This window comes from Ranitomeya variabilis, chromosome 2 (genome assembly GCF_051348905.1).
Source record: "Ranitomeya variabilis isolate aRanVar5 chromosome 2, aRanVar5.hap1, whole genome shotgun sequence".
Lineage (NCBI taxonomy): Eukaryota > Metazoa > Chordata > Amphibia > Anura > Dendrobatidae > Ranitomeya > Ranitomeya variabilis.
The window spans coordinates 181,003,442-181,031,284 of record NC_135233.1 but is presented as its reverse complement, the minus strand read 5'-3'; the positions used below and the strand labels follow the sequence as shown (position 1 = coordinate 181,031,284).

General features: G+C 46.1%; 1 protein-coding gene across 1 annotated transcript in view; it reads left to right on the top strand.

Moving 5' to 3' along the window:
* Positions 1-357: 357 nt before the first annotated feature.
* LOC143804800 (saccharopine dehydrogenase-like oxidoreductase) overlaps positions 358-27,843 on the top strand; it is a 105,683-nt gene continuing 78,197 nt past the window's right edge. The window contains exons 1-3 of the mRNA XM_077283256.1: positions 358-884; positions 2,303-2,412; positions 24,977-25,057. Of these exons, the coding sequence (XP_077139371.1) occupies positions 686-884; positions 2,303-2,412; positions 24,977-25,057 (390 nt within the window). The 5' untranslated portion in view covers positions 358-685. The remainder of the gene's footprint in view (positions 885-2,302; positions 2,413-24,976; positions 25,058-27,843) is intronic.

The window sequence follows — 27,843 nt, the reverse complement described above, 5'->3', positions numbered from 1 at the left end:
AGCCGAATAAGAAACTGAACGAATAAGAAACCAACTTCAGCATCGTGAAGAGATAGGGGCTCATCCACACGGCACGATAATCGCACTCACCGCCGTAGCGTCCTCCATAACTGCTTTTCTCCTCTCGGCTATCTGTCCTGAGTGTTCAATGAATGCACGTTCAGGACTGACATTCCTTCCTGGGCATGTATACACTCCCCTTCTCGGCATGTAGTCACTCCCCGCTGCTTTAATCACCCCCCTTTGCAGAAATGAAGACGCCCTGAAATTTCTGGGCATAGTAACGCCCCCCTCCCTTTGTCACGCCCCCTCCCTCACTATTGTGGTTTTAACCAGGCCCCCAGGTGCCATACTCACGCCCGTCCCTGAAATTTTCAGGCATGTTGCCGCCCACAGCTCCTCTTCTCTCCACCCTGCATCTTCAGCTGTTGCTTGGCCGTGATTGGTCAGTTTGCGCCACGTGACTCCGTAGCCTCGCCCATCCCTACTATCTACGACATGCCGACAAATTTCAGAACACCGGCCCTGACTGTCACTTCGGTAAAGTTTGGCAAACAGAACAGCTGCCCTACCCTCACTGCCGTGCCCGGATAAAGCCTCGCCCATCTGGAGCTGCCAGTGCCTAGTACCCGCTGTCAGTGCTGCCGCCCGCACCAGTCAGTCACACACTCTCCGCGCAGTCACTATGGCGACCAGAGCCTCCAGCCGCCCGTACCAGATCGTCGTATTCGGGGCCTCCGGCTTCACCGGGCAGTTCGTTGTGGAGGAAGTGGCCCGAGCGGCTGATGGAGAGGACTACAGAGGCCAAGAGCTGCGCTGGGCTGTGGCCGGCCGGAGCAAGAAGAAGCTGGAGGACGTGCTGAGCTGGGCCGCGGACAGGATGGGTGAGTGACAGGATGGCGGCCACTGGGGGGCGCACTGACCGTGCTGCTTCTGACGGCAGTCATGGGCACAACTTCCTTCAAGTGGCTGACAGTCAGCTGGTGTGGGACTACAAGGCTCAGCATGCCATGCTGGAGAACTACAGGTTGCAGCCAGCTGCAAGGTTATATTATATACTGTGCTCCTAGGTCACGGGGTCCCGCTCAGCCATATTGTCCCTCTGACCCATATTGGGGTCTCGCTAGTCAGTGTCCGGCTGGGCGTCCTGCTTGGCATGCTGCACTCGAGGCTCTGCCCTGGATATCCTCTATATCTGCAGAGCAGGGGGCCCCCGTTATCCTTGTATCCCGCAAGCATGGGATTTGGGGGCTCTGCGGGTACAAGTGAGGCTGGAACCCCCCAGTCCGCCCAAGCCCTGGTCTCCAGAGGTAAAAGCTGCCATCTGCGTCTGCTGCGACCTTCCGCCCAGGATTTCACCCGTTCAGTGTTGTCTGCCGCCTGTGTGCCCGATCTTGGGTTTAGATCCCTGGCAGAATGTTTTTCCGCCACAGATTACGATGCAGATTGGGCTGTGGATCTGCAGAGAAAATCTGCAGCTTTCACAGCTTATGGAGCAGGAAAAACTCCGTAGGATTTAATGGGGTTGTCCATCCCGGCCCTCTTCTGCATCGGGAGGAGGCGGCACTGATGATGTCGTGTCTGCACATTGGCAGTATAGCGCACCCGCCATGCTATAGAGACCAAATTTTTTTGGCGTCAAATTTCTGCCGCCATACGCATGTGGACGCTTGCGGAAGGAGTGCGTCAAAAAAACGCATTACAGTCTATAGGAACGCAAGGAAATGCGTTCGCTTGCTTTTGCACAAGGGTCTATATACAGAAATCCCATGAGCGTGTCAAGGAAATTCTCCTTGAAAATTTTTTTTCATAACAAACGCATGCGCATAAACAACGCGAACGCATGCAAAAAACGCATGTAAACGATGCGTGTTTTTTTATCCGTCATGCATAAGTTGATGCAGATAAAAAACGCAGCATTATCATGTGTTTTGCCATGCGTTTGCGGTTGCGTACGAAATGCTGCGGACTCAACCGCAAATGTAAACCTAGCCTTAGATCTAGGGGACCTGAGAACCTGCAGAGCGGTATGTATAATGCCTGTGCTGCAGAAGAGCCACTTACATCCAGCGTCTGACAGAGCGCGCTGCTACCTTTACTTTTAGTCTTGTATGGTAAAGGTCCCATGCTCTAGACTAGGGGGCTTATAGGTGGTATAATGAGGTTTTATCAGTATGATTAATTGCTTGTCTTCTTTTGCACCGCCAGCCAGTATTACAGGACAGTGCCGTTTTTTTTAGCCATTGTAGAGCTAACCGTAGCTTCGTACCAGTCACTGCTTCTATCCATTATTCATCTATAGGAAAGCCCCAGCTGAAGTCCATTGACATTCTAATCTCCGACATTGGTGATGAAGCCTCCCTCGCTGAGATGTGTAAGAAGGCCTCTGTTGTTCTAGACTGTGTGGGACCAGTAAGTATCACACTGAAAGTACAAATGGAAACTACATGGAAAAATGGTACCTTTAGATACCCCATAACCCCTTTCTGCTACCCTGGAAGGCTATGAATTGGAATTAATCTTTCCTCCTTTGACTAGTCATGGACATGTACTCTAACATGGACCTCCTCACGTCTAAAATATGGAATTTTTTCTCCCCTGGATTTTTAGGGTTATCACAGAACGAGGGTAAAGTGATCTCCTGGCTCCTATGGAATTTAAGAACTATTTTGGGGAGATAAGCTGGATCTGGTCTTAGAACCACCCTGTCCTCAAATACTTGCGTGTATGGGGGGCATATAGACAGGGCTTGTATGTCACTTACCCTATGGGCTGATGTTAAGACCACTAGCAACACTGTTTTAAGCGTGAGGAATTTCGCAGATAACTCCTGTAAGGGCTCGAATGATTCCCTAGTTCGCGCCTCTAAAACTAGGTTCAGGTCCCATGGAGGAATTTTAGGAATTATAACCGGTCTAGATCTATTACAGGATTTAATAAATCGGGACACCCATCTATTGGATGCTAGGTTGCAGTTATACAAGGTACCCAGGCCGGTACCTTGAGAGTATTGGTTGCTAACCCTAGTTGCAATCGCGACTGTAGAAATTCTATAATAGCCCTTACCGGAGCCTCCTTCTCTAAGGGCTGCCCTAAAAAGTCAAAGGATTTCTTCAATGTTCTTCTACCATAGATCTTTGATGCAATCGGCTTCCCACTTTTCAACAGGGTGGAGGCTATCCCTGGTGAGAATCCTTGCCAACTCAGTAACGCCCTCTCAAATTCCATGCTGCCCGATGGAAGCCCTTCACTTGAGAGTGGCACACCAGTCCCTGGGTAAGCAAGTCCGGGATCTCTGGTAGAATCCATGGATTAGTAACAGACATTCACCTTAGAAGGGAGAACGGTCTCCTCGGCCAAAATGGAGCAATGAGAATTACTCTTGTCTGATCCTCTCTGATCTTTCTCATGACCGCTGGAATCATCGCTATCGGGGGAAACACGTAGGCCATACCGAACTTCCAAGGTATCTGAAGGGCATCTACCGCAAATGGATTTTCCCTTGGGATTAACTAGCAGAAGTTCCTCACTTTCCTGTTGTGTAAACTGGCAAACAGATCTATCTTCGGCCTGCCCTATGCCTGCACTATTTCCTGGAGCACTCGAGGATTTAGAGACCATTCTCCCTGCCTCAATTTGTTGCAACACAGGAAGTCTGCTTTCGTGTTTTCTATACCCCTTATGTGAAGTGCCGTAAGAGATAGCGGGTGTTTTGCTAGCTGGAGCAGGATGTTTGCTGCCCCCATAAGGGTATGGGACTTCGTTCCCCCTGGTGGTTGATATAAGCCACCACCGCGTGATTGTCCGACATGACCCAGGCATGGCGACCCCAAAGGAAGGGAAGAAAGTGTCTTAAGGCTCTTTACACAGCCCGCAGCTCCTTTAAGTTTAAACCCTGATCTCTTTCTAGAGGAAACCAGGTTCCCTGCACTGAGTAGGACCTCAGATGTGATCCCCATCCGGTATCGCTTGCGTCTGTCGTGATAGCATCCTCCACCGGCCTCAGCCACTGGACCCCTGATGCCAAATACTCTCTTACTGTCCACCAGGCAAAGTAGTCTCTTACAGCTAAGGAAAGATGTACTTTTCCCTCTAAATGCCCTTTTAAAGGGAACCTGTCACCCCCAAAATCGAAGGTGAGCTAAGCCCACCTTCATCAGGGGCTTATCTAGAGCATTCTGTAATGCTGTATATAAGCCCCCGATGTATCCTGAAAGATGAGAAAAAGAGGTTAGATCATACTCACCCAGGGGCGGTCCCACTGCGGGCCTCCCATCTTCTTACGATGACGTCCTCTTCTTGTATTCATGCTGCGGCTCCGGCGCAGGCGTACTTGTCTGCCCTGTTGAGGGCAGAGCAAAGTATTGCAGTGCGCAGGCAGCGGGAAAGGTCAGAGAGGCACGGCGCCTGCGCACTGCAGTACTTTGCTCTGCCCTCAACAGGGCAGACAAAGTACGCCTGCGCCAGAGCGTGAAGACAAGAAGAGGACGTCATCCTATAAAGATGGGAGGCCCCGGACCGGACCGCGACGCCCATCGGATCGAACCGCCCGCCCAGGTGAGTATAATATAACCTCTTTTTCTCATCTTTCAGGATACATCGGGGGCTTATCTACAGCATTACAGAATGCTCTAGATAAGCCCCTGATGAAGGTGGGCTTAGCTCACCTTCGATTTTGGGGGTGACAGGTTCCCTTTAATGACCTCTGTGCCGACAGGACCTCCCACTGTAGCTGCCATAGGTGAAACTGTGCCCATCTTACTGCTCGTATACAGGATGTTAGGGATCCTAGCAAGGACATCACCTTCCTTAGGGTATGTGCACACGTCAGGATTTCTTGCCGAAATTTTCCTGACAAAAACCGGACATTTCTGCCAGAAATCCGCATGTGTTTTTTTTGCGTTTTTTTTTCCGTTTTTGATGCGTTTTTTGTGCGGTTTTTTGCATTTTTTTCCAATGCATAGAATTGCGGGAAAAACGCGGAAAATCCGCAAAATTAATGAACATGTTGCTTTTTTTATCGCGATGCTTTTTTTTCGCAGAAAAAATCGCATCATGTGCGCGAAACATGCAAAATGCATTCTAAATGATAAGATGCATAATGTATGTGTTTTTAATAAGTTTTTATAGCATTTTTATTGTGAAAAACCGCGAAATAAAACGCGAAAAAACCTGAACGTGTGCACATAGCTTTAATGTCATTATAGGCTGCCACATTGCTCATAGTGCCAGCCCCATTATTTTGGCTATCTTTTTCTCTGGTAGGAGACAGACCTGGCGCTTGGAATCAGGGCCGGACTGGGACTAAAATTCAGCCCTGGCATTTGAAGTTACACAGGCCCACTTGTCACATGGTGACTGTATAATATCTTTGTACACTTGTAGGCAGGGCCGGTTTTAGGCAAAGTGGGGCCCTAGGCAAAGTTTAAAATGGGTCCCCAAATGCTAACATATTGCACATCACACAGAAGCCTTTCTGTTGTATTTACGTGCGCTGAGTTCAGGCCGCTAAACGAGTTTGATCGACAATACTGAAGTTGTTCAACGCTTGTTTCCCGGCCTCTTTCCACCAGCTGAGGAATAATGATGAGACAGAACGATCACTAATAGATCACTAACAGATCACCATACAGTATCATGTTTTCAGCAGCACATCTACAGTTTACACTGGCAATGTGCTGCTGACAACAAGGCTTTTTGTTCCAGCAAAAACAATCCGAATATGCAGCATTTTACTTGTTTAGTAAAATACACCCCATAGTCCTCCATATATTATAATGTGCTCCATAGTCCTCCATATAGTATAATACACTCCCTATAGTCCTCCATATATTAAAATACACTGCTCAGTCCTCCACATAGTATAATACACTCCTCATAGTCCTCCATATAGCATAATACAATCCTCATAGTCCTCCATATAGCATAATACAATCCTCATAGTGCTCCATATAGTATAATGCACCGCCACAGTCATCCATGTAGTACAATTCACTTCCCATAGTATAATGCACCCCATAGTTCTTCATATAGTATAACGTATTCCCCATAGTCCTCGATACAGTATAATGCAGCCACCCCAGAGTATAATGCAGCCACCCCAGAGTATAATGCAGCCACCCCAGAGTATAATGCAGCCACCCCAGAGTATAATGCAGCCACCCCAGAGTATAATGCAGCCACCCCAGAGTATAATGCAGCCACCCCACAGAGTATAATGCAGCCACCCCAGAGTATGTAACCCCCATAGAATATAATACAGCCCACCTCCCCATAATATATAATGTAGCCCCCCATAGAATATAATGCAGCCCCCCATAGTATATAACGCAGCCTCCCCCATAGAATATAATATACCCCCACAATAGTATATAACACAGCCACATAGTACATAACATGGCCTCCCCCCATAGAATATAATATACTCCCCATAGTATATAGCAAAGCCAGCATATTATATAGCACAAACCGCATAGTATACAGCACAGCCTGCATACTATAGCTCAGCTCGCGTAGTAGATAACACAGCCCACACAGCAGTATTCAGCACAGACCACACAGTAGTATACAGCACAGACCACACAGTAGAAGTATACAGCACAGTCCACACAGTAGTATACAGCACAGCCCACAAAGTAATATATACAGCACAGCCCACAAAGTAATATATACAGCACAGCCCACAGAGAACTATATACAGCACAGCCCACAGAGAACTATATACAGCACAGCCCACAGAGAACTATATACAGCACAGCCCACAGAGAACTATATACAGCACAGCCCACAGAGAACTATATACAGCACAGCCCAGAGTACTATATAAAGCACAGCCCAGAGAGTACTATATACAGCACAGCCCAGAGAGTACTATATACAGCACAGCCCACAGAGTACTATATACAGCACAGCCCACAGAGTACTATACACAGCACAGCCCACAGAGTACTATACACAGCACAGCCCACAGAGTACTATACACAGCACAGCCCACAGAGTACTATATACAGCACAGCCCACAGAGAACTATATACAGCACACAGGAGTATACAGCACAGAGCACAGCCCACAGAGAACTATATACAGCCCACAGTAGTATACAGCACAGAGCACAGCCCACAGAGAACTATATACAGCACAGAGCACAGCCCACAGAGAACTATATACAGCCCACAGTAGTATACAGCACAGAGCACAGCCCACAGAGAGCTATATACAGCCCACAGCAGTATACAGCACAGAGCACAGCCCACAGAGTACTATATACAGCCCACAGTAGTATACAGCACAGAGCACAGCCCACAGAGTACTATATACAGCCCACAGTAGTATACAGCACAGTCCACAGAGTACTATATACAGCCCACAGTAGTATACAGCACAGAGCACAGCCCACAGAGTACTATATATAGCACACAGCCCACGGTAGTATACAGCACAGAGCACAGCCCACAGAGTACTATATATAGCACAGAGCACACAGTAGTATACAGCACAGAGCACAGCCCACAGAGAGCTATATACAGCCCACAGTAGTATACAGCACAGAGCACAGCCCACAGAGAACTATATACAGCCCACAGCAGTATACAGCACAGAGCACAGCCCACAGAGAACTATATACAGCCCACAGTAGTATACAGCACAGAGCACAGCCCACAGAGAACTATATACAGCCCACAGCAGTATACAGCACAGAGCACAGCCCACAGAGAGCTATATACAGCCCACAGTAGTATACAGCACAGAGCACAGCCCACAGAGAACTATATACAGCCCACAGCAGTATACAGCACAGAGCACAGCCCACAGAGAACTATATACAGCCCACAGTAGTATACAGCACAGAGCACAGCCCACAGAGAACTATATACAGCCCACAGCAGTATACAGCACAGAGCACAGCCCACAGAGTACTATATACAGCCCACAGTAGTATACAGCACAGAGCACATCCCACAGAGAGCTATATACAGCCCACAGCAGTATACAGCACAGAGCACAGCCCACAGAGTACTATATACAGCCCACAGCAGTATACAGCACAGAGCACAGCCCACAGAGAACTATATACAGCCCACAGCAGTATACAGCACAGAGCACAGCCCACAGAGAACTATATACAGCCCACAGCAGTATACAGCACAGAGCACAGCCCACAGAGAGCTATATACAGCCCACATCTCTTCTCTTCCTCCCCTCCCCTCCTCCGAGAATGGCCCCACAGTCCAGAAAAAAAAAAAAACTCTCCTCACCTCTCCTCGTGCCCAGCGTTGCTTCCTGGTTCCTGCTCCTGTCTCAGCAGCTGCAGTCTGCCCGGGACACAGCAGGTGCGCGATGATATGACATCATCGCGCACCCGCAGTGTCAGAGGCAGAGCGGGGAATGATGGGAGAGGAGCGTCTGTAGACGCTCTCTCCTCCATCATTGCATTCAACTGTACCGGCGTCTATACGCCGGTATAGTTGAATGCGACGGCGGGGGCGGCGGATTGAGCGGCCCACCACTGGCACCGGCCCTTCTGGCATTTGCCAGAAGTGCCCTATGGCCAGTCCGGCCCTTCTTGGAATCCAGAACCAACCCTGGAAGGATTGTATCTTTTCCTGTCTTAGCTTTGACTTGAGGGTATTTATCACCCAGCCTAGCTCCTTTATGGCCACAGTCACTTCCCTCACTTGCTCTATACAGTGATCTTTCGACCTCCCAACTATAAGGAAGTCGTCCAGGTAGGGGATGATAACAATGTCACGAGAAGGAAGGTAGGCCATCACCTCTGACATTACTTTGGTAAAGACCCTTGGGGCCACTGGCAGACCGAATGGGAGGGCTGCATACTGATAGTGCCTGACCTGTCCCTGGACATACAGAGCCACCCTTAGGAAATTCTATAGTCCCGATGGTTTGGGATGTGGTAATAGGCTTCTTTTAACCTCTTAATGACCATCAATACGTCTTTTAACTGACCTGAGATATAAGAGACTAGCATCCCCATACAGGTGACAATCCAGCAGCTGTCGGCTGTACACTATAGCTGACAACTTGCTGCATCAGCCACGATCAGTGTTGTCACCGTGCATATCTGTTTAACCACTTAGATGCTGCTGTCAATAATGACTTTATCATATAAATGTTTAAAAGAGTGTGGCTTCTCCCTCTTTATCCCCATCGGCACCCTGAGATCATGATTGTGTGGTCCTGATGTTTGCCATGGCAATTCAAGAGCAAGTAGTGGCCTTAGAGTCTGCTGGCTACAGCGGCCTGTTCAAAAGTCAGCGACATTTAGGTGATAAAAATACACTTTTTAATTCTGCAAATTGTCTCTTCGTAGAGGAAGAGGACTAGAACTGTATTGCCACCTATTGGAAGTAGCAATCCTAACAGTCAATGTCGACCTTTTAACTAAGCTTGTCACATGACTTAGGATAAAAGCCAACCAAAATCTCAATTTGCAGACACTGTGTTTCGTGTTTTGTGATGGTAAATTGTAATATGTCGAGGGGTGCTGTTTTTAAAATGTTATCACTTTAGGGGGTTTCCAATATATATAGGACCCCTAAAGTCACTTAAAACCTGGATAGGTCCCTAAAAAATAATTTTGTAAATGTCCATGAAAAAATTTAAAATTACTGCTACATTTTTAAACCTCCTAAAATGCTAACAAAACAAAATAATATTTTACAAATGGTGCTGATGTAAAGCGGACATGAGGGAAGTGTTATTTATTAATGTTTTTGAGTGGTATGACTATCTGAATTTAAGGGATAATCATTCAAATTTTTAAAATTGCTAATTTTTTTACATTTGTCAAAATTCTGATATTTTTTATAAATAAACACAAAACATATCAACCTAAATTTACCATTATCTTAAAGTATAATGTGTCACGAAAAAACAATCTCAAAATCACTGCAATTTGTCGAAGCTTTCCAGAGTTATTACCACATTAAGTGACACTGGGCAGATTTGTAAAATTTGGCTCTGTCACTAAGGGGTTAAGTCTATGACCGCCATGAAGCAATCCTGGAACAACAGCTTTATAGCCGTGTTTACTGACTCCATTTTGAAAGAGTAATTCACAACCCATTGGTTGAGCTTCCTCCTTGAGGATAGTCCTTAGAGAACCGTCCGGCTTCTGTATCAAAAAGAGGGGGGAATAAAATCCTCTTCATATCTCTTCCACCAGGACATCGCGCAGAACCCGCTTTAGCACCAGTCCCAAAATCTCCACCTCCAGGGCTAGCTGTTCTGGAGATTTCCTGCGGGATGTTAATATAAATGCCGGGGTGGATGGACGAAGTCTATCATCAGACCATCCTTGATGACACTTAAGATCCAGCAACTGGGGAAGATGTCTACCCAGGCAGGGAGAAAGATATAGAGCCTCCCCCCTACCTCTGACCTGACATAATTGATGGGGCTTTTTTGATGATGAAGAGGGTCCCCTGAGCATATATCAAGACCCCTTCCTGTCTTTCAAATCCCAGCTCTTTCTTTCTCCCGGGAGACGACCCCTATTAAATTTCCTCCTCCGAAAAGAAGGCTTCCTACCCTCCCCCGGGAACCCCTTCTTCTTATCCCCTGCCTTCTCTAATATGTCCTCTATTTTCTGACCGAAGAGTAACTCACACGGAAAGGAGGTGAGTCTATTTTTCGAATGCAGATCTCCCGGACACCCTTTTAGCCACAAGGCCCGTCTAGCCGCATTGGGCAGGCTTGCCACCCTAACTGCCAAACTCACCGAGTTGGCTGAGGAGTCTGCTAGGAAGGCCGCTGCTCCTTGCAACAGAGACATATTGGCCAAGATTTCATCTCTTGGAACCTTACTCAGCAGTTCCTCCATCTGTTGCCAGACCATAAGAGAACGGGCAGTACACATCTCGACTATTGTCGGCTTCAGACCCCCTGCGGCTGCCTCCCAGGTGTGCCTCGGTAACTCTAGCGTGACGGAGTCCTCCAAGGGCAGGACGATTTTTCTTTAGAGGACTTAGCTACTGCCCCGTCGATCTTAGGGATTTTATCCCAACCCTCTAAGTCCTTTCCCTCAAAGGTGTATCTCCTTTTGGAAGATGAGGGCAGGCTACCAGACCTCTTCTTCCATTCCTTCTCTGTGAGCGCCTTTATCCTAGCGTTAACTTGAAAGGTGTGCTTCCTTTTTTTCTCCAGGCCCCCAAACATAACATCCTCTAAGGAATTAGGTGTTTTTGCCTCCTTTTAGGCCCATTGATGACCTGACTGCCCTAACCAGTCTATCCGTGTCCTCTGCTGGAAAGCAAGGTCGGCCACCTACATCACTGTCCGAGGAGGAGTAGGAGAATGGGGGTAGGAGGAGGGGAACGGGGATTCCACATGATGTTCCCTGCCACATTGCAAGGCCTCTGAATCCGTGACAAGCCCCCAAGCTCTCTTGCTTCCCTTTTTCAAAGCTAACTTTAGGGAACCTTTCACCTCCGCCCTGATTGTGGTCCTAAGGCTTGTGGCCAAGTCTCTTCCCGTATTGTTTTCTGTATGCTGTCAGAGCAGAGATCCTTCTGCCAATGACCAATGACCTTCTGACAGCAAAGTGTAACGGTGACCACTCTCTGCTCATTCTTCTCGACTCTGCAGCTTTTGACACTGTTGACCACCATCTCCTACTCTCTAGGCTCCAGTCACTAGGCATTAAGGACACTGCTCTCTCCTGGTTCTCTTCCTACCTTTCTGACTGCTCCTTCAGTGTATCGTAAATGCAAGCTGTACCTGAAGCATTTCTGAATCACTCCCATGGTGCCAGAAAGGGCAAGCGCAGATAAAGGTTGACCAGGTCCAGCCTTAGACATTTCAGGTTTAACCCCCACACTGCCCAACCAGCACCATGGATAAAGGTGCGCTTGCCCTCTCTGGCACCATGGGAGTGATTCAGAAATGCTTCAGGTACAGCTTGCATTTAATGTTGTCTTGCTTTTCAGGAGGCCTTTATGGCACAGCGAATATAAAAAACGTAGAGTAGGACTGCCCCATTATGAGAATGCCGTGACGTGGCGGGGTAGCTCAAAAAATTGATCAATTGTTTGCTAAATGTCTCATTTTGAAATACAGTTAGAAATTAGTATGTGCATGTGCACCTTATGTATTGCGTTCTGACCATAAGCAGTGCTGGCTTCTCCCCTCTTTTGTCCTAGAACAGAGTCTTGGGGGACTCCCAACAGAGAGAAGATGAGATGAGGAGGTAGTGTGGGAGTGGGAGATGCTGAATGTGCGGTTGCAAAGGTATGAGGAGATCCAGGATAGGGCGAGGTCTTTGATGCCACAGGAGGAGAGGATCTTTAGTAGGAGGCAGTGGTCAACTGTGTCGAAAGCAGAGGACAGGTCTAGAAGGAGGAGTACAGAGTATTGTCCGTTAGCTTTGGCTGTAAGTAGGTCGTTAGTGATTTTGGTCAGGGATGTCTCAGTTGAGTTATGGGGGCGGAAACCAGATTGTCGATCATCAAAGAGCAAGTTAGATGAGAGATGGAAAAGTTCAGCGTGGACATGCTTCTCCACAAGTTTGGAAGCGAATGGGAGCAGCGATATTGGGTGATAGCTGGACATAGCTTTTGGATTGAGGGTTGGCTTTTTAAGGATAGGCGTGATTGTGGCATGTTTGAAAGCAGAACGGAAAGTGCCAGAAGTTAGTGATAGGTTGAAGAGGTGGGTTAGGGATGGGATAAGAGTGGTGGTGAGGTTGGGGAGGAGGTGGGATGGGGTCGAGTGCACAGGTGGTGAGGTGCAATTTGGAGAGGAGACAATTAAGCCCCCTTCAGTGATGTTGGATAGGGAGGTTGTGGGGTTTGGGCATTGGTATGGTATACAAACGGGTTGTGATGGTTGAACAATGAAGACGTCTTGTTTGGACAATCTTATTTTTGAAGTGTGTGGCAAAGTCCTCAGCAGAGATGAGGGAGGTTGGAGGGGGCAGTGGGGGGCGGAGGAATGAGTTAAAGGTTTTGAATAACTGTTTGGGGTTGTAGGATAGGGAAGATACGAGGGTTGTGAAGTAGGCCTGTTTAGCAGAGGTGAGAGCAGATTTAAATGCGAGTGTTGCCTGTTTGAATGCAGTGAAGTCGTCTTGCGAATGTGTTTTCTTCCATGCCTCTCTGCAACCATGGGCACTTGCCGGAGCTTTTTAGTGGTGTTATTGTGCCAGGGTTGTCTATTGATACATCACACTCTGCCATGAAAGAGAGGAGCAACCGTGTCAATAGCTGATGCGAGAGTGGCATTGTAGAAAGCAGTTGCACTGCCTGTGTCGTGGAGTGAGGATATGGATGCCAGTGGTAGGATAGAGTCAGAGAGCGTGTGGGTGTCTAGGTGTGCAAGGTTTCGGCAGGGGTGCGCATGTTGCTGGACATGGGTGACCGGTGAGGAGGACAGGGATGAGAAAGTGAGCAAATAGTGGTCGGAAAGAGGGAGAGGGGAGGTGGTGAAGTTAGAGAGCAGAGACGGGTGAAGACCAGGTCTAGTTTATGTCCGTCTGTCTGGGTGGCTGCGGAGGACCACTGAGTAAGTCCAAAAGATGAAGTAAGGGACAGAAGTTTGGAGGCTGTTGACTGAAGGGTATCAGTGGGGATGTTGAAGTCACCCATGATGATGGTGGGAATGTCAACAGAGAGAAAGTGAAGCCAGTTGGAGAATTAGTCAATAAAGTCAGTGGCCGGGCCCGGAGGTCAGTATATGACGGCCACTGTTGTGAATTCCGTTCTTGGGCTCCCTCCGGTGGTTGTAAATGGCACTTTTGTGAATTCTGCCCTTGGGCTCCCTCCGGTGGTTTTAAGTGGAACTGCTGCTCCTTGGGTTTAGCATTAGCAGCTGCTTCCACTGATCGTCTCTCCTGGCTCTGCTATTTAGCCTGGCTCTGGTCTTCAGTCAGTGCCAGCTGTCAATGTTTCTTGGTTGGTCAGATCTCTCCTTGGATTTCTCTGATAGCCTGTCCATTTCTGCAAAGATAAGTCCTTGCTGGTTCTTTTTGTTGTTCACTTGCTGTGGACTTAATCGTTCAGCTCATGTTATGTTTTTTCTTGTCCAGCTTGTCAGTATGATATAATCAGCTTAGCTGGAAGCTCTGGGGTAGCAGATTTGCCCTCCACACCGTGAGTCGGTGTGGAGATTTTTTTGTAAACTCTGTGTGGATTTTTAGCTTTTAATACTGACCGCACAGTATTCTTTTCTGTTCTGTCTATCTAGTTTAGAAGTGGCCTCCTTTGCTAAAATCTGTTTTCATTCTGTGTATGTCATTTCCCTCTCCACTCACAGTCAATATTTGTGGGGGGCTATCTTTCCTTTTGGGGATTTTCTCTGAGGCAAGATAGCTTTCTGTTTCCATCTTTAGGGGTAGTTAGTTCTCAGGCTGTGACGAGGTGTCTAGGGAGTGACAGGAACATCCCACGGCTACTTCTAGTGTTGGTGTTAGGATCAGGAACTGCGGTCAGTACAGATACCACCTCCTCAGAGCTCGTCCCATGTTGCTCCTTAACCACCAGGTCATAACAGGCCACTTGGAGGTTGGAGGGAGAGTAGATGCGGACAGAGTGGACTTCAAAAGCGGGGAGGAGGGTTGAGGTGGGATTGGGTTAAGGGTGCAGTTCGAAGAAAGGAGAAGGCCCACTCCTCCACCATGTCTGTTGCCGGGGCAAGTGGTGTGGGTGAAGTGGAGGCCGCCGTAACACAGCGCAGCAGGGGAGGCGGTGTCAGAGGGTGTTAGCCATGATTCTGTGAGGCCCAGCAAGGCAAGCTTGTGAGAGAGAAAAAGGTCATGAATCACATGAAGCTTATTGCAGATTGAGCGGGCATTCCAGAGTGCTCCAGATAGAGGGAGCAGGGGGGTGGGCGTCAGGGGCACGGGTTTTATGTTTGAAAGATTGCGGTAGTTCATATTAGATAGGGAGCGGTAGGAGAGGGTAGTAATGGGAGGTATGAGCTGTGGGTGTCTAGAGTTGGGAGATATGTCACTATCAGTGAAGAGAAGCAGAAAAAGCAGGTGAGAGAAGGAGAGTGGCCGGCTTGTTTTATTAGGACAGATTTGAGGTTGAGGAGCAGGTCAGCAGAGGAGGACAGGTGGGGAGGAAAGAGGGAAGGAGAGATGATTATTTGGTTAGAGGGTGCTGGGGTTTGGGGATAGCAAAGGAGAGAGAGGATTAGTGGAGCAAACGCTGTAAGGGCATACGTAGACATGATGAGGGAGTAAGAAGGGTTAATAGAAAAGCTAAGTCGAAGTAATAAGAAGTGCTTACTCTGCAGACATACCCAAAAGAGACAGCGACATAGTGTGGGGTCCTGACTCCTGCCGTGACTAATAAATCACTCACCACCCGCTGTCAAATCAAGGGTACCAGATTCAGAGGCTGATCAGGGGTACGAACAACATCCCTCCTGGATACCGAGGAGTCCTGCGATCTCTGATCGGAACAGCAGCCACTCCTGAAACTCGAGCTGCTGCTTCTCTTAGTGCGCCCAAGCTGGTGACCAGGCATAGTCCCTGGTGAATGGTTCTGCTGTTGCTGTCCACTGTGATCCTCAATAATGGGGAGCTTTGGACACGAGCGCTTCTTCTGTGGTCATCCCTCCTTATAAGAGGGATCCACTGCGCTTCCTGCCTCCTCCGGTACTGGTCCATGCCCCTCCCTATCCCCCTCCAGCCTCCCTGCTGGGACGCGCCCAGTATCCATGCACCCCGGCTGGCTTTTTTGCTGTGGGCGCCGCCATCTTGGCCCCGGCGCACACCCCCTGATGTCACGCGCCCCTGGAAACCCGGCTCACTATGGAGCGGCAGTCAGCAGGCAGAGAGAGAGAGTGGCTTGGCGGTCGCAGAAGAGTCGCTGGGCCCATGACTGCACCGCTCCGCATCCACATGTAAGTCAAGGCCCCTCTGGACCCATGGACGGTGCTTCCACCACCTGAAGGCCGGCATACAGGCACTTTGCCTGTTCTTCCAGTGACGGGACAGGCACGGGTGAGTGGATAAGAAAGTCTTCAAACCACCGGGTTTTCAGCACAAGGGTCCCCGTCAGTACAAGAAACCCAACTGAAGCAAGAAAGATGTACCGCCCTTTTATTTCAGTAGGTTTCCTGTCGCGGCTGGGCGGATCCCTCTTTCACGTGTGCTGTCATGGGTGAAGGGAAAACTATGGTTGAAAGATTGACACGAGTTGTATGTTTTGGAGACCCTCCTGGCTTTGGTATACAAATATTGACGTGTGAATAGGAGGTAGGACAGTGTAAAACTTTATAAAAAATACCTGTTCTAGCACCATCTGCTTTGCAGTTGCACGGAGTTTCTGCTTTTATTCATATGCAAATTAGGATCACCAGTGCACTGATACCGGAGGGGACAGAAGCCACTAAAATCAATGCACCGAGTGGGGAAAGGGGTGTGATGAGAATTGTGGGCTTCCCAAACTCAAAGGCGCTGCGCCACAGTTTCAGATCTTCAGGCTGTCCTGGTCTAGGTCAATGGAGAAGTTATGAGCCATATACTGCAAGTGCGCGGATACCCCACCAGTGCACTTGCAAATGCATATCAGCAAGAGCTGAATTTCAGCACAGCAGATAGTGACAAAATAACTATCTTTTAAAATGTTTTTCATTGCCCTGTCCTGTGCTATCTCTGCTTGCGCAGGAGCAGTGTTATTGACAGGTTCCCTTTAAATGAGTGACCTAGATGGGTTCCTAATTTTAAGTAAATTAAAAATTAAACATCTACAACTTGCTATCACATACTATGTTTTAACCCGTAATTATTTTAAGTTCTCTCAGACGGCAAACCAGCACATAGTCCTGATCAGTAGATACAGTGCCTTGCGAAAGTATTCACCCCCCCTGGAACTTTTCAACCTTTTCCCACATATCATGCTTCAAAGATACCAAATGTAAATTTTTGGTGAAGAATCAACAACAAGTGGAACACAATTGTGAAGCTGAACGAAATTTATTGGTTATTTTAAATTTTTGTGGAAATTCAAAAACTGAAAAGTGGGGCGTGCAATATTATTCGGCCACTTTAACTTAATACTTTGTTGCGCCACTTTTTGCTGCGATTACAGCTGCAAGTTGCTTGAGGTATGTTTTTATCAGTTTTGTACATCGAGAGACTGAAATTCTTGCCCATTCTTCCTTGGCAAACAGCTTGAGCTCAGTGAAGTTTGATGGAGATCGTTTGTGAACAGCAGTTTTCAGCTCTACACTGTATATTTTGATCCAGTGTAGGTTATATACAGATTGCACAAACTTAACAATTCTTTTAGGCTAGGTTCACACTAAGATTCTGAGGTTTTTGTTTCTTATTAACTTCTTTTTTTTTACCTTCTGTCTTTTACAGGTTTAATGGCAAATATAAAAAAAATTACAAGCAGCAAGCGCTTGTGATTTGTAGCTACTTTTGGAGCTTATTCAGAAGTCATAAAACTGGCACAAAAATGAGCATCAAAGTGATAGATCAGGGTGTCCCACATCAAATTCAGGTCACTCTAGCCTGGCCCAAATGTGTTCTGAGCATTTGAATGGGCATCAAAACTGGCAAATAGACAATTTTCACAGATTTGAGTAAGTAGTTGGTGTTTTTGAGGGGTTAAATGACTTTGGGCAACTGATCTCACACCACCAATACACAGATAGTGATGACCCGCATCAAATTCAGGTCACTTTAATCTTGGCCCAAATGTGTTCTGGGCATCAGAGTGGGCGTACTATGTACCGTATGTAATGCTGTTGTGAGGTCAGTGTCCCAAAGTTACTAAACCCCTCAAAAACACCACTTAATTATTCAAATAATTAAAATGGACTGTCCACTTTGCTGCCAGTTCTGATGTCCAGAAGCTATTTGGGCCAGACTAGAGTGACCTGAATTTGTTGTGAAGCACCTTGATCTATGTGTGAGATAGGTGGCCCAAAGTCATTTAACCCTTTCAACAACACCCTCCAGTGCTCACTTTGATGCCAATCAATTTTTGTCAGTTTTTTAACTTTAGTAGCTGCTTTTAAGCATATCAGGGCCCCTCGCTGCATTGTATTTTATTGTAGTTCTTTTTTTTGTGTATTTTTTTTACAGGTTTAGCAACAAAAACAAAGAAGTCGCCAAATGAGAAATCAACCTTGACTTCGTTTTCACACTTGCGTCTGAGCCACTTTTAGGAGGGTTCTCGCCATATACTGTATCCATTGTTCTGGCAAATTCACACGGAGACTAATGCTTATTTTTAAAGAGGTATTTCAGAATTAGCAAATCATCGCCTATCTACTGGATAGGTGATATCGCTTACATCATTGTGGGTCCCATGGTTGAAAGCAAAGAGTTGACGGCAGAATCAGATTGTGCTTGCATTTGACAGTACATTAATGTCTATGGCATGGGTGCAGAGTCCAGTGTGGACAATTTCTGTGCCATAGGTTTTGAATGGAGGCTTAGTGTTTGCGTTATTTGCAGTTTCCATACTGGCTAGCAAAGGGGATCCCAACAATGGGACTCCTACCAATTTTAGTTATCTTTCTAATTCTATGGACAGGTCATGTCTTGCTTTAACCAGAATGCCTCTTTTAAGGGAATCTGTCACCCCTGGGATGTATATAATGTGTTAATATGGACATGCAGGTAATGGAAATGTTAAACCAGTCTTTCCTCTATGCCTCATATTACCAGTCTTGTTGTTGAGAAATGCTATATTTGGTCTTTATGCTAATGATTTCTTCCAGGCTCTGGGGAGTGCGGTGCCTGGAAGAAATCCTGCCTCCTATCTTCATTGTAAAAATATCCCCTCTCCCATGTACGTCAATTGTGGCCCAAGAATCCTGCCCCTGCGCCCAGCACTCCCTCCACAATACTCTTCCTCTCTTCTATGGGCGCTGCATTCAGGGGTGTTCTGCGCAGGCATCGGCGAGTCGCTGTGACCTCCGGCGTGCATGCTGATAATAGGCTCTCCCCACTTCAACCCTGCAAAGTCATCGCTAGGAACCATGTGTACATAGCAATGACTATGCAGGGAGGAAGTGGGGAGAGAACCTTATCGGCGCGCACATCAGAGGTCACTGAAGAGGAAGTCGCTGACGCAGAAGAATGCAGTGCCCACAGAAGGGAGGAAGAGGTTCGTATTGTGGAGGGCGTGCAGGCGCAGGATTCTGTTACCGTAGTTTTTAGAAAGCTGTTAGCTAATATTCGTCTTACCTGCTGCTATTCCTCCTGTATTCACCCACATGCATCATCATCCAAGCCAAGAGTACATGTGTTCTCAGTAGGGATTGGGGGCTAATCCAACAGCAGCCATTTCCTTTAGAGAACAAAAATATTGGACATGTTTAAATTTGACTGCCTAATCCTGTTCCCCTGACATCTAGGAGAGTCGATGAGCCCTCAGGGATAAATTGCATCAGATGCTCAATCTCAGTGTTACTGATTGGCTTGGCACCCTATGTGACTCCACAGACCGGACACTGCTTGTTTCTTACCTCTCCTGTTTGGCAGTTTGAGGCTATTTTGCTGATGTAATTGCATTGACTAGCATATCCTTATGAAGGTGTTATATTGATAGTTCTAGTACAGGTCTGGGCAAACTGCGGCCCGCGGGCTACATTCGTCCCTTGGATATTCCTGGATCAGGACAGGCAGAACTTCTGAACCTGTGACTTGACGCCTGTGACTTTGGGAAGCCCGTACTTTTCAGCCCCCATTGTCTTGATTTCAACAGTATCTGTATCTTCTGATATCAGTCTCTCACGTGTTCTCTGGGGAAAATAAATTGGCCACCCTTGTTCTAGACATTCACTGATAATATTTATTGCAGTGACCTGATAATGCAGTTCTGAGCCATAATGAGGCTGCCATAAAGGTACACTTAGCCTCTAATCTACCGCTGTATACCTACACACTGTGACCTGCTCCATCAGACTTTTCATCTATATTCTTCTCTACTACAGGTATTTACAATAGGGCTGTACAATGTTCAGTTAGGAGTTCTAAGACTTTGTGCCCTTTGTCCTTAGGCTGAAAGTCCTCAAGTTTGAAGGGAAAAAAAAAATATAATAATGAACACTTTGTCTCCGCAATAGGCGGTTGCTTTGCTGCCGGAAGTAATTCCTCTGTCCTGGGAACACAAGGTTTTATACATTTTGGATAGAGCACATAGGACCTGCTGATATATACTATCTGTGGGTGAAGGGGGAAATGGGAGAAGGGGAAAAAAACTGATTTAAGAAGAAAACTACACATCTCTCGTATTTGATCCTAAATGGGGGTTTCTGGGAGGGTACTAATGATATCTATGAAATTTCTTGCTAATAAAAATCAAACTGACTACAAAAATTGGCAGTGGGCTACCCAGCCCTGTAATGTAGTACTAGGGAGTTGGTCAGCAGATTTTACCCTATCCAAACTAACGACAAGCATAAGAGAACATGGCCATTCTTTCATTTTGAATGGAAAAAAAGTTTTTTTTATTAAAACTGGCAAAATACATTTCAGAACAATTTTTGAACCCACATATCCCACTATTGTTCACATATAGATTTTTCACCCCCAAACATCTCCCTACCCCCAAACATCTGCCCAGACCCTTCCCCTTCCAGTGTACAACAAACAATACATTACCCAGAGAACCATCTAAAATATGTTCGTTAAAGTATTAGTAAATTGAAAATCTCATCATTTGCCAATTCCCTTAACACTACTGCAGAATATCTGATCCAGTTTCCCCATTGTTGCCCAAAGTTGGCAGTAGCTCCCCTTTTGATATACATCTCTTTTTTCTTCATATAAATTGTATGTTTCAGATATTTTATTACTTCATCGATGAATGGAGGAGCACTTGCCATACAATGTTTAGCAATAGATTTCCTAGTGTGATGCAATATTTTGGATATGTCCAACTGAATTGGACAGGAATCTCTGGCGTCCCTCACCAGTCCCAAGATACAGGATTTAGGACTAAGGCCGGGGTCACACTGGCGACTAAAACGGACGAGTGCAATGCGATAAAAAAAATCGTCCGTTTTCCACTCGGCCAACTCTCAGCTCACTCGCACCCATATAAGCCTATGGGTACGAGTGAGACAGCTCACATCACTTGGATATCATCAGAGTGATGTGCGTTAAACGCTGACCCTGGCAATGGAGGAGATGGAGAAATTAGTTTCTCCGCCTCCTCCGCAGCTGTGCTCTGATCCGCTCTCTGCGAGAGGCTCGGGGCACAGACGCATTGCACTCGCATTGCTCTCGCATTGGATGCAATAAGATAGCATAACTCAAGCCTTAGGCTACTTTCACACATCAGTTTTTTTGCATCAGGCACAATCCGGCGAATTTTCAAAAAACGTATCCGTATTTTTTTTTCCGCCGGATCAATTTTTCTCATAGAGTTGTATTAGCGCCGGATTGTGCCTGATGTCCCAACGTTTCATCCGTTTTTTGCCAGATCTGGCAAAAATTGCCAGTCCGGCGGCTGGAGAAAACGTCCAGAGGAACTTTTTTTGTTGCGGCGAAAAACCTGATGGCGTCGGAATCGGCGCCGTCAGGCTTTTCTGACAATGGGCGCCTATGGGAGCCGTATGCGCCACATGACAATATACAATGCCGGAGTCCTGCCTCCAAACTGCGCATGCCCTGTTCTCTCTCTCTCTTTTTATTATGTCTATGCAGCATCAATAGTAAAAAGATAAAATGTAAAAAATAATAAAAATAAAAAATCGTGATATTCTCACCTTCCGGCATCCCCCGCAGCCTTCCCGCTGTTCGCAATGCTCCTGGTCCCAGTAATGCATAGCGGCAATGACCCCAGATGACATGCCGTCTCGCGAGACAGCTACGTCATCACAGGTCATTGCCGCAATGCATTACTGTACAGTTTTTACACTAATTGCGCCGGATCCAGCAATCCGTCCCGCCGCCTGATTATGCGTGACGGAAGTAGCCTTAGTGGGATTTGAATATGATAAACCTCCATTAGTATAGCAACACTTTGACATAACGCGGTTAACAGCGACCATGACCAAAACATATGTATTAAGTCTGCCCACTTTACGCCGCAGCGTGGAGTAGCCAACATCTCTTTCCCAGTTAGCTTTAAAGAGGTTGTCTACTACATTCTATAATGCCCCTACCAATTTAAACTTTAAAAATAATCTATATAGCACCAACATTCTGCAGCGCTTTAGTTTTTTGCACACATTATCATCACTGTCCCCGATGCGGCTCACAATCTAATTTCTCTATCGATATGTCTTTGGAATGTGGGAGGAAACCAGAGTACCCGGAGGAAACCCACGCAAACACGAGGAGAACATGCAAACTCCTTGCAGATGTTGCCCTTGGTGGGAATTGAACCCAGGACTTCAGCGCTGCAAGGCTGCAGTACTAACCACGTGCTACCTTGTAAAAAAGTATTTTTGTAAGTGGCTCTTGTTGTCATCTGTACCTGTGAGGGGCGCTATTGCTGACTGCTCACTCGGCATCACGTGATCCCGGCTGCAGCCATCTGCTGATGTCAAGTTCCGGATCTCCTGCATTTCCCCGGGCGAGACCCAGTTGCGCACACTCCTCATGATTGACTGGGCTGTGATGTGAAGTGAAACACCATTCATAGCCCAGTCAGTCAGGAGGGGTATGCGCAACTGGGTCTCGCCCGGGGAAATGCAGGAGATAGGGAACTTGACATGACATCAACGGAGGCTGCAGATGGTGTCACATGATGCCGAGTGAGCGGTCAGCAATGGCGCACCTCACAGGCATAGATGGCAACAAGAGGTATTTGCAAAAATACTTCTTTACAAGGTTAAATCTGTGGGGACATAATACACTGTAGTGGACAACCTGGGGTCACCCAATTTTTTTTAATAAGTGAGTTAAATAATAAAGAAATAATGCTTTTAGTAATTTTTAGCTTGTACTAAAAAGTCTAGTTGTCCATTTGATGAGATAGTGAGGTGAGATATGGTTTCCTGGGATCTTATTGCATGCCTTGGTTGTAAGTATTTGAAGAAATCAGAATTGTGAAAAGTGAACTCCTGCTTCAGATATTCAAAAGGGCAGAAATGGCCACCAAGATATAATTGGTACAGATATTCCAAACCCTGCCTTTTCTATTCCCTGAACCCCCTCCAAATGCTGTAATTTCCTCAAACCATGGTTATTCCAAATAGGAGTATACTGGGAGCAACCTCGTATTCCCCACCACTTTTTACAAGTCCACTAGATTTTATGTATCATGAGTAGAGTGGGGTAGAATATTAAGTTTGCTTTAAATTTATGGGATTCCAAGAGTTCCTGCAAGTTGTGAGTTCCCCCAACATATTTCAACACTAGCGCCCCTCCATCTTTGTCCCTTAAGAACCCATCCTTTAAAATGCTGAAATTGGGAGGCCAAAAATTGCCCTCATGTATGCAGCCACGCTAATCCCCCCCTGATCTATAGCTTTTCAGGTTTAATTCTAGATTCCTCTTTTTCCATACCAGATCTCTAAAGATGTCATGAATTTCCTGAACCAAGATTTGGAGATCCAAATGGTGACGTTGTGCAGTGTATATAGGATATAGAGCCTTAGGAACCACTTGCCTAAATTATGTATTTATTTATATTTATTTCTTATTTCCATTATAATTGGAAGGAAAATATTAGAATTAACAAATACAGGTTGTCGGCGTACAGAACATTTCTTTCTACCTTATTATCATTTTTTAAACCTTTTATCCCTGGATGCCTTCTGATTCTAAAGGTGCTATTGCAAGTGCAAAACGTAGTGATGACAGCAGTCACCCTTGTATTGTACCCCTGTAAATTTTAGAACTGTCCCAATTGACCCTTACCTTAAGAACATACAATTCTAGTTGCTGTTCAAAGTACTGGCTGTAGTCACCAAAGCAGGGCAGCACTGTCTATTGTGGACATGCCTGCCTCTGAAACCCCATGATTGGGCTGGATATGAACAGTGCACGCGCAGGATTTCAGAAGTGGGCACGAGGACAGTGGAAAGCACTAGCTCCTGAACTAGTGGTAAGCTGTTGGGGACAGCTGCAGTGACAGCAGTCAGAGCTCTGCTTCCTGGGCACTTGCAACCTAATTAACGTGAATATGTAAAATCTGCTTTCAGTTGTACCATGATCAGTAAGTAGAAAGGTATGTGTTCTCCAGTGTAAAGTGTATTATCCAGTGCTGTGAAAAATCTTCCGAGTTTCATCCAGACAACTTGGTCAATTTTCATCTTTGTTGTCATCCGTGTGTGATCGGTTTTCAAAAATATACATGATCAATACCGATCCTTAAGATAATTTAACCCATAAAGATCAGGTGCTACACAGGGATGTTTTGTGTGGGATTTGAAAAAAAAAATTTTTCACCCTCCACACGGACATTTGGTCTGTGTGAAAAACTGTCATCTCACCGGCCCTGTTGAGTTACATTGGTCAGTGTGCTGTGCAATCTTTACTCAGACAGCACATGCCCCTACTCTCGTCTTAATTAGCCCTTATCGAAAGAAGTCTAAGGGCAGACTACTATTTAGCATATTGTAAGTGCCAATTGGCTCTTACCCACTATATAAATGATAAACCTGCCTCATATTTGTGGAGTTTTGTAATTGTTATCAGTTGATTAGAGATAACGCTGCAGAGCAAAGTTCTCCCACTTACTGGAAGTCCATGGTGCAGATGTTGGTCTGTAATAAAGTCTATGCTGATTGTGAAATGTTTTACCCTGAGACGCCTCCACAACTCTCACCTGGACTGCAAGCATGCAGTTAGTGTAGGTGAGGGGTGATGGCAGCTCTGTACAGAATGACCCATCATGTCTGTGAGAGATGACGCAAAGCCCCCTGATCTAGTTACAGTGTGCAACTAGCAAAAGCAATGCCGGCCAATCTTTTTATGTTATAAAGGGCTCACATTATGATGTATATTACCATTTGTGAATAATAATTGCTGCTTAAGTTTTCTAGTTAAACCTTCTTCACAATGACTGACTTGTCTTCTGAATGTGCATTGTATTAGTACAGATTTTATGGCGAACCTGTGGTGAAGGCCTGCGTTGAAAATGGAGCTCACTTTGTTGATATCAGTGGAGAACCCAAAGTAAGTTTTCATTCACTTAATACACAAATAATGGTTTATGTGCTTGTAGTTATTACATTATTTTTATTATTCTTTAGTTTCTGTGTTTAAAGATTATTTTCATCTATAACCATATAACACTTATACTTGTCAACCTCCTGGCACCCTCATCAATTCCAAGAAAAAGGCTGTGTAGACATCCGCACTACCATTCCATCCACAGCCGGCATGTCTCTTATCAGCAGAAACTCTCTGCAATCGCTGTAGTCTAAGGCCGGGATCACACATGCGAGAAATACGGCAGAGTCTCGCATGTTAATCCCCGGCATTGCCGCCGTCACTCAGGAGCGGAGCATGCGGTCGCATAGCAATACATGGAGCCGCACACTCCGCTCCTGAATGACGGCGGCAATGCCGGGGATTAACATGCGAGACTCTGCCGTATTTCTCGCATGTGTGATCCCGGCCTAAGGGTATGTGCACACGTTGCGGATTTGGCTGCGGATCCGCAGCGGATTTGGCCCTGCGGATCTAAAACAGTTTTCCATGCATTGTACAGGACCATGTAAACCTATGGAAAACCAAATCCGCAGTGCACATGCGGCGGAAAATTCCACGCAGGAACGCAGGTGTTTATTCCGCAGCATGTCAATTCTTTGTGCAGGTTCCGCAGCGTTTTACACCTATTCCATAATAGGAATCCGCAGGTGTAAAAATGCAGGTGAAATCCGCCCAGAATCCAGAAAAAATCTTCAGGGAATCCGCAGGTAAAACGCTGGGTGCAGAATCCGCGTGGAAAAATCCACAATGCAATCCGCAACGTGTGCACATACCCTAACTGTGTAGATGCCTCTGTCACTCTCATGTAGCAGGATTTTAATGAAGCTGTTGCCCCCTCTAAGTGGGACCAATAGTTACCGTGTCAGTCGGGACCCTCTAAACGCCCCATGGCTGCCGTATTGGTACTGCTGAGAAGCAAAAAAAACACCATAAGAGGAAAGACCTCCACTATTCTAGACAAAAAAACACCAGTACACAGGCAGAGATGCTTACCTGTCCAAGGCCTCCAAACAATTGCACTAACCAAGGTGCAGCGGACCCAAGTTAAGATGGCGTCATTAATAGGCTCTGAGCCATATACTTTGCATTCCTGTGTGAACACGCCACATACAGACTATTTGTTTGCACAGGTGCACCAAGCGGCCAATTCCTGATTGTAGGGTGGCTGCCTTATCGGTATTATTGCACCTGTGTATTTGCCATCTTAACTTGGGTCCGCTGCACTTTGGTTAGTGCAATTGTTTGGAGGCCTTGGACAGGAAGCATACAGTATCTGCCTGTGTACTGGTGTTTTTTTTACTGCTGTGAAGCCCAGCGACAGTCCCATAAACTAATATAAATAATTCCACAATCCTTGCTTAGTTGCAATACGTGATAAAAATGAAATTGTTTTGAAAATAGAATATTTTACTGGTGTCAAATTGACAATCCAGAAAGATAAACACAAATCGCATAAAGATTAGAAAAACGTAATATAAGATGCAGAGTAGAGGAGAAACTGCATGAGAACTGATGTTACAAAAAATAAGTTAATTTATATGATCTAAGGCCTCTTTCACACTTCAGTTGTTTGGCGTCAGTCTAAAACCGCCAGTTTCCTCAAATAACGGATCCGTCATTTTTTTTGGCGGATCCGTTATTTTCCCATAGACTTGCATTGGCGTCGGATTGTGACGGATGGTCGTCCGTTCCATCCGTCATGCCTAGACATAGACGGACATTGAAACATTTTTTGTCAACGCCGAAATGACGGTTCGCGGCGGATCCTATGGGCGACCGTCATTTCGGCGGATCCGTCGCCTCAATCCGCTTTTTAATTGCGCATGCTCCAAAAAGTAGATACTTTTCCCAGACAAACACCAAGTAACGGATCCGTCAAAAAAACTGATCCGTTGGAACCGTTTTCTCAACAATTGTGACGGATCCGTCGATCCGTCACTATGTCGGAAGTGACTGACGCCAAACAACTGAAGTGTGAAAGAAGCCTAACCAGTGATAAGTCATAGGTAGGGAATAGTACCCAAGGGATTGTAGAATAAAAATGCATATATAGTGAGAACATAATTATTGTAAATGGTTATGGAAAGGCGGTATGAATCAAATAAATAAAAAAATCTAAAGTAGTAACCCAAATGTGATATAGGAATCACACTGTCCCTCCGCCCCACTTTCCAACTTGCGTTTCATGTGGCTTCTTCAGATAGTGATGGACTTCATAGGATCCCATGGTTTACATTATACACTGAAGTATTGCAGTACAATTGGTGGAGGAAGGTTGAATTTGATGGACCTAGGTCTTTTTTTCAACCCATGTAACTATATAGTACAAGCAATTAAACCATCCTAGGTTCAAATCTCCCATGGGGACTAAAGAGAAAAAAATAAATGGCCCCTTTTTTTCTGCTAATAAAAAAGAAACATGCTTTGTATTGTCTCATCCATAAATCAGTTCAGTTGCTGGAGAATGAGGGATTAGTAATTTGTATGGCACATTGTAAGGTTCTGGCCAGCCAGCATGTATGGAGGTTAGGGTAAGTACAGATGGTCATAGATTATGCAAATGACACTCTGAGCAGAGTATGATCAGAGTTTTATTAGAGTGCCAACATAGTGTCAGATGAGAGAATCTGAGCACTCTGAGGAGAAGATGGAGAACAAAATGTCTTCATCTTTTACATTCTGCGAGTCTGCGTAAATTGGACTGTACTTGGATGTCATCCGAGTGCAGTTTGTTTTCCACGCATGCA